The sequence below is a fragment of the Muscardinus avellanarius genome (genome assembly GCF_963383645.1).
Source record: "Muscardinus avellanarius genome assembly, chromosome: 11".
Lineage (NCBI taxonomy): Eukaryota > Metazoa > Chordata > Mammalia > Rodentia > Gliridae > Muscardinus > Muscardinus avellanarius.
Genome location: NC_137797.1, coordinates 82,258,175 through 82,273,312, shown reverse-complemented (window position 1 = coordinate 82,273,312; position 15,138 = coordinate 82,258,175). Strand labels below are relative to the sequence as shown.

Sequence of the window (15,138 nt, the reverse complement as noted above, 5' to 3'; positions counted from 1 at the left end):
TAAAGTATTACAGAAGTCACAAAAGCCCATAATCAGAGGGGAAAATATAATTTTAATTCTGCTTTATTTACAGATGTAGAAAATATGCTTAGGAAACCAAGACAGAGGGAAGCAAGATAACTGTAATATATATATATGCCTAAGGATAAATTAAAACATAAATAGTTGGTTCTCCATAGCCTCAGGTTTACTTCCAAGGATTCAACCAACTGTAGATTAAAAATGTTTGAGGAAAAAAAAATTATATCTGTACTAAACATGCTCAGAGCCTTTTTAGACCACATGCTAAGGTACCCATCTCAGATCAGCTTAACTAGGTACACAGTGCCTAGCTAAGGAAATTGTGTGCATGCAGGCAGAAGTCATGGCACTGTCCCATGACTGCTTTGCTGCTCTTCCCTCGACTTAACCTATGATCTTTTTACCATCTTATTTTCATTTTTAGAAATGCTTGATTTAAACCCTCAATAAAAAAGGATGCTGGTTAAATGTGAGGCAGAAGACTTTCTGTCTTTTCCCAACACCCATGTATCTCACAATTTTGGACTCTAAGTAGTTCACAGTTAGAGACTTCTATCTAATCTTAGCAACAGCACCTGCGGTAAGTGGGGACCAAACAAGGACTTGAAACTTGAAGTTTCATTTTCAGTGAGTCTTTCACATCCCTTCAGCTGCCAAGGTTTCCACCAGCTTGGAAGGGAACCCAATGGTTGGATAACAATGGTGAGTAATTTGTCTTATAAACTACACTGTTTCACTCTGCTCTACTGCTTGCTTAAAGGGGGAGGGGGTCGTGTGAGTCAGCAGCGTCAAGGCCCCATTCTAACCCTTTACTGGCTCTGCCATCTAAAAGATCAGAACCTGTAACAACGGCCTGCCCAAGGGAGGCTGCTACCCTTGGAAAAATACAAACGTTTTCTGTCATCAGGGCTCATAGCATGGGTCTGGGAGTATAGCCTGGAGGTAGAAGGGTTTCCAGGAACCCCAGTACCACCAAAACAAAACATAAATCTTTGCTCTTTTAGGTAACTTAAAAATTAAAGAAAAGCAGGTAAGGGTGCGCACACTTGTAATCCCAGCATTTGGGAGACGGAGACAGGAGGATTCCGGTTCTAAGACAGCCTCAGCTCCTACTTTGTGAGGTCCTTTGCAACTCAGTGAAACCCTGTTTCAAAAAAATATAAAGAACAAAAAATAGGGCTGGGGGTGTTGCTCGGAGATAGAATGCCCCTGGGTTTCATCCCCAGTACCAAAAACAAACAAACAAACAAACAAATAAATAAATAAAGCAAAGTACAACAAAAATTGTTTACAGGCCTCTTTTACCAAAGTAATTCTTAAAGCTATGTCATCTAGATATGAGGCAACTCATGATTTTAAAAGCCCTCACTCACCCTTTACTGACCCTTGCTCAAAATAATATTTGGCTTTTAAAATATAGTAAGGAATGAATATCTTAGGCTTTAAATTTTTAAATCCTGTTATCCATAAAAATTTATCCCTGGAGTGCAGAGGGAAAAAAACACCTTAGAAATTAGGAAAAACTAGTTTTTGTTATTCATTTTGGCCTTAATGTAAATTTAAAATTTTAGGTTCACTCTAAAAAATTGTTGGGGGGAGGGGAGAGGGTACCAAGCACAGTCTGAATGTGTGCCATTTTCAATATGATCCACATAAAAATAATAATAATAATAATAATAATAATAATAATAATGATGATGATGATAGCGCTGAGAGTGCTGGTGCACACTTGTAATCCCCGCACTGGGGAGGCAAAGACAGGAGGATCACGCAGGTTCAAAGCCAGCCTCGCTGGCTTAAGAGACCCTGTTTCCAAATTTTTAAAAGTATAAAATAGGTCTGGGAGTGTAGCCCAGAGGTAGAAGGTTTCCAGGAACCCCAGTACCACAATAATAATAATAATAATAATAATAATAATAATAATAACAACAACAATAATAATAATAAATAGTGGTGATGTCTGATGTACAGTCTTCCTCAAGGTGTAATAAGTGGTCATATAGACCATTTGGTTTAGTGTTGGCCTTGAGTAGTGAACCCTGGCCCAGACATGTCTTGCTGTACAGGCTTCCATTTTTGTGTCCATTTTATAGTCTATTGATCACTGGCACAAAACAGATGTCTATAATAGGTTGTGTTTTAACAATTAAAACTTTAAATCTGGTGCTACATTTAGTAATCTGTAAAAATAAAATGTCTGGCAAGTTAAAGTTATAATTGTTTTCTGCCTATGTGTATATATATATATAATATATATATATTTATATTTGTATGTGTAAGTGTATTGTTGTTTGTCTATTGTTTACATGATATCAAGGTTGAATTTATAAGTAAATGTGTTTATAAGGAAATGAATTTATAAGTAAATAAATTAAAAAGAAGAATAATAACAATAACAACAAAAATGGATCCAAAAACTGCTGAGCTACATCTTCAGCCCTATTTTTTATTCTCTGTCTTGAAACAGGGTCTCACTAAGTTATGGAGGGCTAAGTAGCTGAGGCTGGCTGTAAACCTAGGATCCTCCTGTCTCAGCTCCAAAGGACTGGGATTATGGGATTACAAGCCTGTGCCACCATGCTCAGCTATATGACTTAAATTCTTAAAAAATAAGTTAATTTATATTTGTTAATAAAAATAACAGAATATTATTAAAATTATTAACATGATTTAAGCCGGGCATGGTGGCGCACGCTTGTAATCCCAGCATTCGGGAGGCTGAGACAAGAGAATGGAAGGAAGAAATAAAGAAAGAAAGAAAGAAAGAAAGAAAGAAAGAAAGAAAGAGAAAGAAACCATGCTTGTTTAACATCTTGGTTTTCACAGATAATTTAAAACAAATATTAAAACCAGTAAATTAGGTAAATATAAATGGTATAAGCTTTTATGCATGTCATATCCTTAAAAAATCTAAATTGTGTATAAGTTAAAATGCTAAACATTGATTGTTAAAAATGAAGTATTTTTGCCAGGCATGGTGGCACATGCTTGTAATCCCCACGCTTGGGAGGCAGAGACAGGAAGATCACAAAGGATCAAAGCAAGCTTCGCTGGCTTAAGAGACCCTGTTTCCAAATAAAAAGTATAAAAAATAGGTCTGGAAGTGTAGCCTAGAGGTAGAAGGGTTTCCAGGAACCCCAGTACCACCAAAAAAAATAAAAAATAATAAAAATAAAGAATTTTTGTCTTTTTACCATCAACAAAAGACAATACAGTTGAGTCTATTAAATGTGTTTTCATATGTTTAAGATTACATTTTTAGCCAAGCACGGTGGCACACACTTGTAGTCCCAGCATTCAGGAGGCTGAGACTGAAGGATGGCGGTTCACAGACAGCCTCAGCTACTTGGTGAGGCCTTTTGCAACTCAATGAGACCCTGTTTCAAAAATAAAGAATAAAAATAGGGCTGGGAGTGTAGCTCAGAGGTAGAATGCCACTGGGTTCCATCCCCAGTACCGAAAAAAAATGCATTCTTTTGAATGTTAGCTAAACATAAATTGCTAAGAGTTAAAATTCTAATTGGCATGTGATTCAATATACATAAAGTTAAACCAAAAAATCTGGAGCTGTTCAAACATTTGATATTCCAAATCATGCCACTTTAATGAAAAATTGGATATTAATAAAGTTATATATGAAGTCAAGTTTAAATAAAAATTTATATAATCAAATATTATCAACACTATTATACAAACTAGATTTGGTCTTGTTCCTAATAGTTTTATTTATATTTTCCTTGTACATTTTTGTAATTATTATCTATTATAAAAATATACAACTTCTAACAAAATAACCTAAACAAAGCTTTAATAGCTATTACCTAAAAACAAACTATATTATTGACCCCAATTCAAAAATCTTTTTTAAAACAAGAAGAGGGACTATGAAGTCATGCTTCCCTCAATGATTCTTTATCTCTAGCCCTTACTACTCTTAATTTATTTTTAAACTGGTGATGATTCTTATACAGCATCTCAGAGACATTCATTGGAAACTCATTCATCAACCCAACCTGTTCCTCAGGTCTTCTGAAAGGATCCCTTGGATGAGAAATGGAAAGGCCTCTCTCCATTAATGACTCTTGGCAGAGGATATGCTTGTGTAAAAAAATAATGATGTTTGTGTTTGAATTCCAGTAGAAATGTCAGATGATATCAAACAGGAAACTCAGGAGATGATAGAAAGAATCAAAAGGCTAAAGTTAATCTCCCTGTTTGTGGTAGTCACCCAAGCAATGATGCTGAGGACAACTAATTTTTCTTACTGGTTTTGGTTTTGATGCCTGACAACAGGGTAATGCCACACAATTAACTACCCAGACTGTAAGTGCACCGAGGAGACAGTGGAATTCATCAAATGAGTTATATTAAGATGGTCCAAGTGTGTAACATATCAGGGAAAGAGTTGATTGATTGAGGACCCCATGGAAAGATTTTAGATGATTTTAATCATGCTATAAGTTTAGGTTTAGAGTATAGGGATAACTGGGACACCATTTTAGGAGTTATAATGAGATGGGTCCAAGGAGGATTGTCTCCACCTATGTTGAGAATGGGTTTTGGCCCATTACAAGACTGCATTTGGAAAGCTGGGTTGATGAAAAAGCCCTTGAGAATTTGGAGGGCCAATTATGAATTAAATACTACTGCTGATACTTCTACTGTACAAATAAACCATACACAAGCTATTTATCTTCAGGCTTGTTAAATAAATCACACAAGATATTTATCTTCAGGCTTGCTAAATCCGGATATATTTCTGGCAGGGACTATTAAAGTACAGTGGAATGAGATAAAAACCCTATATGATATTTCATGTCAAGGATGTATCCTACAGCAATGCATTAATTGTACCATTTGGGATAATGTTCCTTGTGTTAGGATCTTTAAAATACTGTTGCAGTGTGGATACCAGTTCCATCTGAAAAGCCCTGACGGGAGTCATCTATAGCAGGCTCCATGCAAGAGCTATTAACACAACTTAAAGAAAAGAACAAAGAGGTTTATTAACAAAGTGGTTGAATTTGGGGATTGTCATCCTTGCCTCTGCATCTACTGCTGCCATTTATCTACACCATTCAGTCCAAAATGCCAAATATTTACAGGAATTCCAAAAAATTATATGGAAACTTGGAAGACTCAGATTCACATTGACCAAGAAATCCCTGGAGAAATGTAACAGAACACTCTGTGATTTGGATTGAGGGACAATTTAGGACTTACAATGGTTGCAGAGTTTGCACTGTCACTGTAATATTACTGAATTTAACAAAAGTGCCTTAAAAGGATTATGATACAGAATTGTTTTGTGTTAAAATAATTTACTAGGATTAGATCCTTTCCACAATGCTCCATTAGATGTACTAAAATTACAATCTCAAGTTCTGGCCGTGACTCATGCTAAAACTCCAATTTTTACAGATGCTTTTATCAACTTTTACCAAAGGTTGGTTGATGGTATTTCTAGTCTTAGCCCATTTAAGTACTTTTTAACTTATGTATGAGGATTGCTTGGCTTGGATATTTTGGTTATAATATTTCCTTTTGTTCTCTGTACAGTCTTTAGAATCAGATTAAAAGAAATGATGTTTCAAAAACAAGAAGTTCCATAGCTGGGCATGGTGGCGCATGCTTGTAATCCCAGTATTTGGAAGGCTGAGACAGGAGGATTGTGTTTCATGGACAGCCTCAGCTACTTAGTAAGGCCCTTTGTAACTTAGTGAGACCCTGTTTCAAAATAAAAAGAAAAAAAAAATAGGGCTGGGGGTATAGCTCATAGGTTGAATGTTCCTGGGTTCCATCCCCAGTACCAAAAAACAAACAACAACAAAAATAAAACCAAGAAGTTACAAGGTTTTAACCACTTATCTCAAAAATAAAAAGGAGGGAATCTTGGAAGTCTTCTTAGACCACATGCTTGAGGTATCCATCTTGGACTGGCTTAACTAGGTACATGGTGCCTAGCTAAGTGGAACTTATGTGAAAGCAGACAAGCTTCCAAGGACTGGATGAGACCAATTAGCAGCTGTAGCCAAAGTGTTTACCTTTTCTTCCCTAGAACTACCTCATGACTGCCTTGCTGCCCTTCCCTAGAGTTAACCCATGATTGTCTTTCCCCTAACTTTAACCTATAACCTTCTTGCCATTTAATCATTTTTAGAAATGCTTTATTTAAACCCCCAGTTAAAAAAAGGATTCTGGTTAAACATGAGGCAGAAGATTTTCTGTCTTCTCCCCAACTGCTATGTAGCTGATAATTTTGACTCCGACTCATTCATACACAGAGCCTTCTAATCTTAGCAGCAGCATCCTCGGTACAGATTTTTCCTGTATACCAATTTATATAAGGAACCTGAGCATTTATACATAATATTCTGCATATATAGTACTTCTCAATAAAGCAGAAGTTATTTATTCATCATCTATTAGATATTTTCTTTTGTCCTCAGCCTTATTTATGATGTAAATTTTTTCTGTCTCATTTATTATTTAGACTTAAATAATTAAATTTCATGAATTCGGCCAGGCAAGGTAGCGCACGCTTGTAATCCCAGCATTAGGGAGGCTGAGACGGGAGGCTCGTGGTTCGCAGACAGCCTCAGCTACTTAGTGAGGCCCTCTGAACTCAGTGAGACCTGGTTTCAAAATAAAGCATAAAAAATAGGGCAGGGAGTGTAGCTCGGAGGTCAAATGCCCCTGGGTTCCATCCCAAATCCACAAAAAAAAAAAAAGAAAAAAAGAAAAAAATTTTCATGAGTTCTATTCTACTCAACAGGATGGAAAGATTGTCTTCCCATGGTATTTAAAGGATATTGTAGAGAATAAGGAATAGCATACCATATAAAATTTGGTTTGCTTCTCCTAAATGATATTTTAGAATCAGTAGTACAAAATATACAATATGAAAGTATGAGAAGGAGAATTCTATAGAATATCTATAGATATGACATTGTATTGAATGGATACAAATATCTAAATATCGTTGATACAGAATACACAATAATGAAAATTCAAGAAAAAACAGTCATATTGCTGGCATTCCAAAAAAAATTCTGGAAAGAATTTTGTGATATGCTTGTGCCATTTCAGTAAAAGATTAAATAATTTTAATTTTCTAGAAGCATAAATACTTTCTAAATGAATTTTTAAAGGTATGTGCCAGGTTTACAATATACATATATTATATATTGTATATTGATACTAGGGATGGAACCCAGGGGCATTATACCCCAATCCCTATTTTTTATTCTTTATTTTGAAACAGGGTCTCAGTGAGTTGCAAAGGGCCTCCACTAAGTAGCTGAGGCTGTCTGCAAACTGTGATCTTCCTGTCTCAGCCTCCCAAATGCTGGAATTACAAGCGTGCACCAGCACACTCAGCTAGGTTTACAAAATATTAAAAAAATCTATTCATGTTCACAAACTATTTTAATAGGGTTAATTTCTACTAAGAAGTATCAGAAATGTTATACATTTTAAGTGGTAATTGGGGGCTTTTTATATGTCAATATTTTGATGCTGAGTAAACAGTGGGAGCTAGGCAAAAAAATTCTTATACTTACTGACTTTTTTATGTAAATAATATTTTTAATTTTGGAAGCCAATAAAAGACTAAAAATATTTTAGAAACCTATTTATTTTTTAATCCATGCAGAAGAAATAAAATTTTCTATCAAATTTTAGAAAGACGGGTGTGATGGCATACACTTGTAATCCCAGCATTTTGGAGGCTGAGACAGGAGGATCACAGTTCACGGACAGCCTCAGCTACTACTGAGACCCTTTGCAACTCAGTGAGACCCTGTTTCAAAATAAAGAATAAAAAAATAGGGTTGGGGGTGTAGCTCGAAGGTAGAATGCCCCTACGTTCCATCCCCAGAATCAAAAAATGAAAGAGAAAGAAAGAAAGAAAGAAAGGAAGGAAGGAAGGGAGGGAGAGAGAAAGAAAGAAAGGAAGGAAGGAAGGAAAGGAGGGAGGGAGGGAGAGTAAGGACAGAAGGAAGGAAGGAAGGAAGGAAGGAAGGAAGGAAGGAAGGAAGGAAGGAAGGGAGGGAGGGAGAGAGGAAGGGAAAGGACAGAAGGAAGGAAGGAAGAGAGGAAGGAAGGAAGGAAGGAAGGAAGAGAGAGAGGAAGGAAAGAAGAGGGAGAGAGGGGAAGGAGAGAAAGAGAGAAAGAAAGAGAAGTTTGCCAAGCATGGTAGCACATGCTTATAACCCCAGCATTTGGGAGGCTAAGATAGGAAGATGGAGGTTCACTGCCAGCCTCAGCTACTTAGTGAGGCATTTGCAACTCAGTAAGACATTGTTTCAAAATAAAGAATAAAAAACAGGGCAGGGGGTGAGGCTTAGAGGTTGAATGCCCCTGGGTTCCAGACCCGCAAAAAAAAAGAAAAAAAAATTAGTGTCCTGAGAATTAAAATATAACTTAGGGTCTGAGTTAGAAATAACTAAAGACAAAGTATACTATATTAATGTATATCTCAGTAGAAATTTAGAATTTATAAGATTGTTCCATTGGATTAAGTAGTTCATTCTGTGTAAAAGAAACTGAGCTCTGAATCTTTCCACAGAATGAGTGTGATGATCCCACAATAATGTAGTGACTAGGCTGCAAAACTAAGACTTATACTGTTTAGTAAGTGAAGAAACAAGAACTAATACATTACCTAGCCTAACTACCAGAAAAAAACTTTATGAAAGTCATAACTTATAAGGTGCTAATGCATTAATAGACAATTATATAATTATAATATATAATAATATAATATACAATGAAATAATATACAATAAAATATATTATAACATGTTATATTATAATAAATTATTATATTTTGGTAGCGGAACATTCTATCTCTGAGCTATACTCCCAGCCCTTCTAAAAACTTTTTATTGTAAAATAGAGTCTTACTAAATTCCTGAGGCTAGCCTTGAACCTCTGATCTTACTGGTAATAAAGCAGTAGAAATAAAGTCTTTTCTCCTGCTTTTCTGAGTCACTGTGCATACCTTTCTTGATTTCCCCTCCTTTTCATATGTTCCTCCAAGTATTTAACATAAGATACATGAATTCTGAGTTGTTTTTTATTAGTATGATGGCAAAAATCAGAAGATTCTTGAATATCATCTTACTTTGAAGTTTAGACTGGAAGCCACCACTTCTCCCACTGGTGTAATTATAGGAACATTTTCACAAATAATTCCGTGATCCACATCAATAACTTTTCCTAAAATTAAGGAATAGCTTAAGTTATGAAAGCCATCACATGTTACTACTAATTAAATAAAGTATAATGCAGTGTAGTGGGCACAATTACAGATAACTCACAGTAACAAATGATAGAAAATTACAAAAATCTAAATGTGAAGTAAAATTTAATGTAAATTTGTTTATTTTGACATATCTATTTATAAAATAATTCTGAAAAACATTATTAATATTATTATTATTATTTTGAAGCTGGGCATAGTGGTACATGCTTGTAATCTCCGTATTTGGGGGACTGAGACAGGTGAATCACAGCTTCAGGGACAGTCTTAGCAAGTAGTGAGACTCACCAACCTAGTAAGACCATGTTTCAAATAAAAATAAAATAGGGCTGAGGTGTGTGACTTGGAGGTAGAATGCCCCTGGGTTCAAGTTCTAGTACACCCACCCACCCACCCCCACACACACAAGCTATTTTTATTTTGTTACTGGAGGTTGAACCCAGGGGGCATTCTACTTGTGTGTTATATCCTCAGCCCTTTTTATTTTTTATTTTGATACAGGGTCTCACTGTATTGCTGAGGCTGGCCTTGAACCTGTGATCCTCCTGTCTCAGCCTCAAAATATTGAGATTAAAAGCATGTGCCACCGTGACTAGTTGAGAATCATTATTTTACAACAATATGTCAACATCATTATGATAGCATAGCTAAACTTAATCTGATATAACTTTGCCATATATTTTACAACTTTGTTTTTCTAAATTAACCTTTAATAAAGAAAAACAGTCTGGCAAAAAGGGAATCAAGAATAGAAATTTTAGAAAATTCTTTTCTAAATAAAAATAGCATAACATTTTCAATGGTAGTATAAGTCACTACCCCTTAAACTGTATCAATTTTAGGAATAGCTATTTAAGTAATGTTAATTATCTAAATGTTTGGTCTTTATAACTATTAAAAACTATCTTCTAAAATATCTTTTGGTTCTATATAAAATAAACAGGGAGAATATAAAACCACTTGTGTTGAGTACCTTTGACTGCCAGTGTGTCAGTGAGCGGTAACTCTATGTTAGCCCCATTCGTGCTATAGTGTTCAGGCTCTTGAATGACAGCAGTTCTCTTATAAATGCCTCTTCTTACTTCGTCAAAGACCCAAAACATATTGTATACTCGAGCAGTATAGCCTGCTAATTCAGTGATCTGGAATCAACAGAGAGATAAATTAGAGTTAATATACCCCAGCTAGACTTCTAAATAAATGTGTAATCATATAAGCTTCTTGATAAGTGTTAAGGGTTCTATTTTATTACACATGAGAATTGGACAGTATATCTGAAAACTTAAAGAAGCGACAATAAAAAGTATGCCAAAGGGAACCATATAGCAAGATGTCTATGTACGTTTGATTGGAATTATAAAACACTTAAAATTATTCATTCAAGTCAGGGTTCAAGATGAAATATGACAATTTCAGAATATTAGTGAATCTTAAGAATGTTTTAGTTAAATTTCTGAATAGGCTCCTGTTTGTATGACAAATTTCATTCCAGGAAATGAAAAATTTTGCTAAAAACAAATTTAATGAAATGATGGTCCTTGAGCCGGGCATGGTGGCACATGTTTGTAATCCCAGTGCTTGGGAGGCTGAGAAAGGAGGATCGCACAGGTTCAAAGCCAGCCTCAGACACTTAGTGAGGCTCTCAGCAACTTAGTGAGACCTTGTTTCCAAATAAAGTACAAAAATGATCTGGGAGTATAACCCAGAGGTAGAAAAGTCCCTGGGTTCCACCCCTGGTACCACAAAAAAAGGAAATAAATAAATAAATAAATAAATAAATAAATAAATAAATGATGGTCCTTAGTCTAGTGGCATTTTTCATTTAAAATAGAACATTTTAAATAAAAGCACCTTTTCTCTTATTAGGAAATGCATGTTTCTGAGCCAGATTTACTGTCAAATTTGTTATTTGGTTGGTCAGAGAAATATCTGTGCTAGAGGATATCAATTTTGAAAATGAGCTCAGTGAAAAGTTTAAAATCTTTTTTCAGTAAAAATCTCACAACCCAGTTTCTTTTCAAGCTAAAAATGAATTATATGCCTAATATTTATATATTAACTCTATGATTATTTTCTAAGTAAGATTATAAGATACAATGAGATAAATTTCTGCTTTAAAGTTTACAAGGCTCATCAGAGATTCCTTGTTTTGCCAAATGTGTATGTGTGCAAACATTCAAGTTTTAAATGAGTAGATACTATTTTTTTTTTTTTTTGGTGGTACTGGGGTTCCTGGAAGCCCTTCTACCTCCGGGCTACACTCCCAGACCTATTTTATATTTTTGAAACAGGGTCTCTTACGCCAGCGTGGCTGGCTTCGAACCTGCGCGATCCTCCTGTCTCCGCCTCCCAAGCGCGGGGATTACAAGCGTGCGCCACCACGCCCGGCTTTGAGTAGATACTATTTTTAAAAGCCTTCTACTGAGTAAGAAGTCAACAGTTACACTAAAATTTCATTTCTGTACATTAATATTATAGCTATTAAAAGAATGCTTTCTAAAATATTACCTAGAGGAAACGATTGAGTTCCCATGTAGAAGAAAAAAAGTTAGAGATTAACAAAATATGGCCAGGCATGATGGCACACACTTGTAATCCCTGCGCCTGGGAGGCTGAGACAGGAGGATTGCACAGGTTCGAAGCCAGCCTCAGCTACTTAGTAAGGCTTTCAGCAACTTAGTGAGACCCTGTTCACAAATAAAGTATAAAATAGGTCTGGGAGTAGAGCCCGGAGGTAGAAAGCCCCTGAGTTCCACCCCCAGTACGAATTAACAAAATATGGATTCAAAAGATTTGGGGTTAAATACTAACACTTGCATAAGAAATTCCAAAACCAAAATTAGAGGGCAATTCAAGAAGGGCAGGGTGCTGAGTAGACCTAGGATGGAGGTGGGATGGGCAAGAAGTACTTAGAAAAAACTAAGAAACAGCCCCTGGATAAATTTCTTTGGAATATAAGGAGAAGGTATTTGTCCTAAACCTCTGACTGTAGAAAAGAAACCTTGGTTTCTCTGGTGCTAGCAGAGGCGGCATAGTGATTTCATGTACCGTCATAGCAGTACACCATTAAGAAGTGAAAACTCTAGCCTGGCCTGGTGCCACACACTTTATAATCCCAGTACTTGGGAGGCTGAGACAGAAGGATCACAGGTTCACAGTCAGTGTTAGCTACTTAGTGAGGCTCTTCACAACTTAGTGAGACCCTATTCCAAAATTTTAAAAAATAAAATAAAATAGGACTAGAGGTGTATCTCAGAGGTAGAATGCCCCTGAGTTCAATCCCCAATACAAAACAAAAAAGGAAAAGTAAATGAAAAAATTTTAGTATCAAAGGAAATGCAGCCAAAATAAGCAAAATGCAGTCATTTGTTGAGTTGGAGATAGTCTAGGAAGATTAAATGATGTTTTTTTTTATGAGTCAGCAGAGTAATGTGAGGTTAACAAAATTTTGTCATTTAATTTTATATAAAGTATTTTATAACAACTTTCTTTTAAATATTAAGTATCTTATCACTTAATAGTAAAATGAAATACTTCAAAAAACCCACCCTACAGAGGTTTCCAGATTATTGCTATTACTGTTTGAATTTTTTTAAGAAATTGAGTTGTTTTGAGCTAAGCATGGTGGCACATGCCTGTATTCCTAATGTTTGGGGGGCTGAGACAGGAGGATTGTAGGTTCATGGCTGACTTCAACAAGTAATGAGACTCTCAGCAACCTAGTGAGACCTCATTTCAAAATATAAACAAAAAAAATAGGGCTAAAGTTGTGGCTTGGAGGTAGAATGCCTCTGAGTTTGATCCCCAATGTCACACATACAAGGAGGAGGAGAAGGAGGAAGAAATTGAATTGTTTTGATATATGGCACTAAACCACTGGTTTTACTTTTAAAAACCAATGCAATAAATTAGTTCTGAAAATAAGTCATAAAATTTTAAACTCTATTAAACATATTGTATTCAAGGCTACTTTTTAGGCAGATAAATTTATAATGATATAAGCCACAAGAATAATTAACAGTGAGAATGACTGTTCATAGGATTATCTGAATTGAATACAGTGATTTTAACCTCAACCTGTAGGTCTTGTTATCATTCTTTCAACAAATATTTTTAACCATATGTAATATTTCAAGTATTCAAATGCATATTAAGAATGTAAAGATGAATAAGACAGTCCATGCTTTCAAGGAGCTCAAGGTCTTAAGTAGGAAACAGGTAACTTATAATGTGGTCAAGCACCACATTAAAGACCACATTAAAGAGATAAAGGCTGAGCACTGTGGAATCCCAACAAGGATAACATGTAGCTTCATCAATGAAGGCTGGGTAAATTTGGACAATAAATAAGTAATATTATTAACAAGTATTTCTGAGTGTTTACTATGCATTATCTTAACTATTCTACATGTATTAACTGACAACAAGCCTACAAAGTAGTACCATCATTTTCTCCATTTTATAGAAGAGAAAATAAAGACATAGATTAAGGAACTTGACCAAGGTCACCTAATTTATAAATGCAGTAAATTTAGGCATTCTGAGTTTACAGCTGAGGGACATACATATATATGTATATATAATTACATCATAAAATATCTATTATATAATATATATTTTATATATAAATACAATAGCATAAATTCCATATATATATTTTTGTATATGTATGTTTTGTTTGTATGTATATTTTGGGTTTTGTTGGGTTTTTTTTTTTTTTTTTGCAATGCTAGTGGTGGAAGCTAGGGTCTTGGGTATACTAGGCAAGAACTCTACTGAGATACATTCCCAGCCTTTTGAGGGTTTTTTTTTTCTTTTGCATATAAAAACATGTATGTCACACTACAGAGAGAAAAAGTGGAATAATAAGGTAAAGGGTATTAGCAACACATTTTACTTGATTTTCATATGCTCTATGATACTTTAATTAAATAACAAGAAATGCAAGTACCTCTTTGTATGAAGACATAATCCTTTCAATAGCATCAGCTCCGGAGGCCAATAAATTTCGAGCAGTAGTAAAGGCTTCTGTCCGCTCACTAACCATAGTGTGTTTCTGGCCACCCTCTGAATCTAAGAGCAATTTAAAAACTATTGAAATTTTTAAAATAATTAAATGTTATATGTTATACAAATTAAATTATGGGTAAAACAACCATTAGCATTTTATTAATATCAGCAAATTCCTAGAAATATGATGAATTATTAGAGATATAGTATTTGTACCAGGTTCTATTTAAAGTTTCATTTTGTTTTGTTATTTTTACAAGGAGAGTTAGGAAAACTGAATTTATAGAAATTAGACTATTTTATTTAATCTTAAAAGTGATTTTATTGCTGCAATATTATTTTTATTATACACTGTGGTGAAATTCAAAGTGGTACACTCATATATGTACACAACACCTCTTGGTGTGCTTCTCTTCTAACCCATCCCAATCCCCCTCCCCCACCTCGTACACGTAAGTAAGGTTGTTAGTGATACCTTCTTATAGAGACATAACATTAATTGGCTTGTTTCCTTCCTTGAGGCTCCTTTTTCTCCTCTCCTGACCCTCTTCCACTGTTCTGCTAGTTTCTCTCCTTATAATCATGAAGTTCTATTTCTTTCCTAATTTCTCTCTTAATTTCTGCACATGGGAGAAAATATAGACCCTTGACTTTAAGAGTATTTTGTTTTCTTTTTTATTATGTAAACTTTTAATGGTACATTAACAGTATTTTCTTTTAGCTTTCTTTCTTTCAACCTTTTTCATATCTAACTCTGCCACCATTACAGCTGGACAATAAAATGTTATTGATCTGGTCAATAAATCCTATTAACTTGAATATAAGTAAACATTTATGGTGTG

General features: G+C 35.0%; 1 protein-coding gene across 5 annotated transcripts in view; it reads right to left on the bottom strand.

Annotated features, from left to right (window-relative positions):
* The window catches only part of ABCD2 (ATP binding cassette subfamily D member 2), a gene marked incomplete at both ends in the record, with an annotated part of 68,989 nt that overhangs the window by 39,584 nt on the left and 14,267 nt on the right, over window positions 1-15,138 (bottom strand). For 2 of the 5 annotated variants that reach the window (XM_080705835.1, XM_080705836.1), the window contains 3 exons: window positions 9,149-9,243; window positions 10,260-10,428; window positions 14,238-14,359. In XM_080705835.1, coding sequence (XP_080561961.1) covers window positions 9,149-9,243; window positions 10,260-10,428; window positions 14,238-14,359 — 386 coding nt within the window. The remainder of the gene's footprint in view (window positions 1-9,148; window positions 9,244-10,259; window positions 10,429-14,237; window positions 14,360-15,138) is intronic. The other 3 variants (XM_080705837.1, XM_080705838.1, XM_080705839.1) reach the window with 2 other exon arrangements.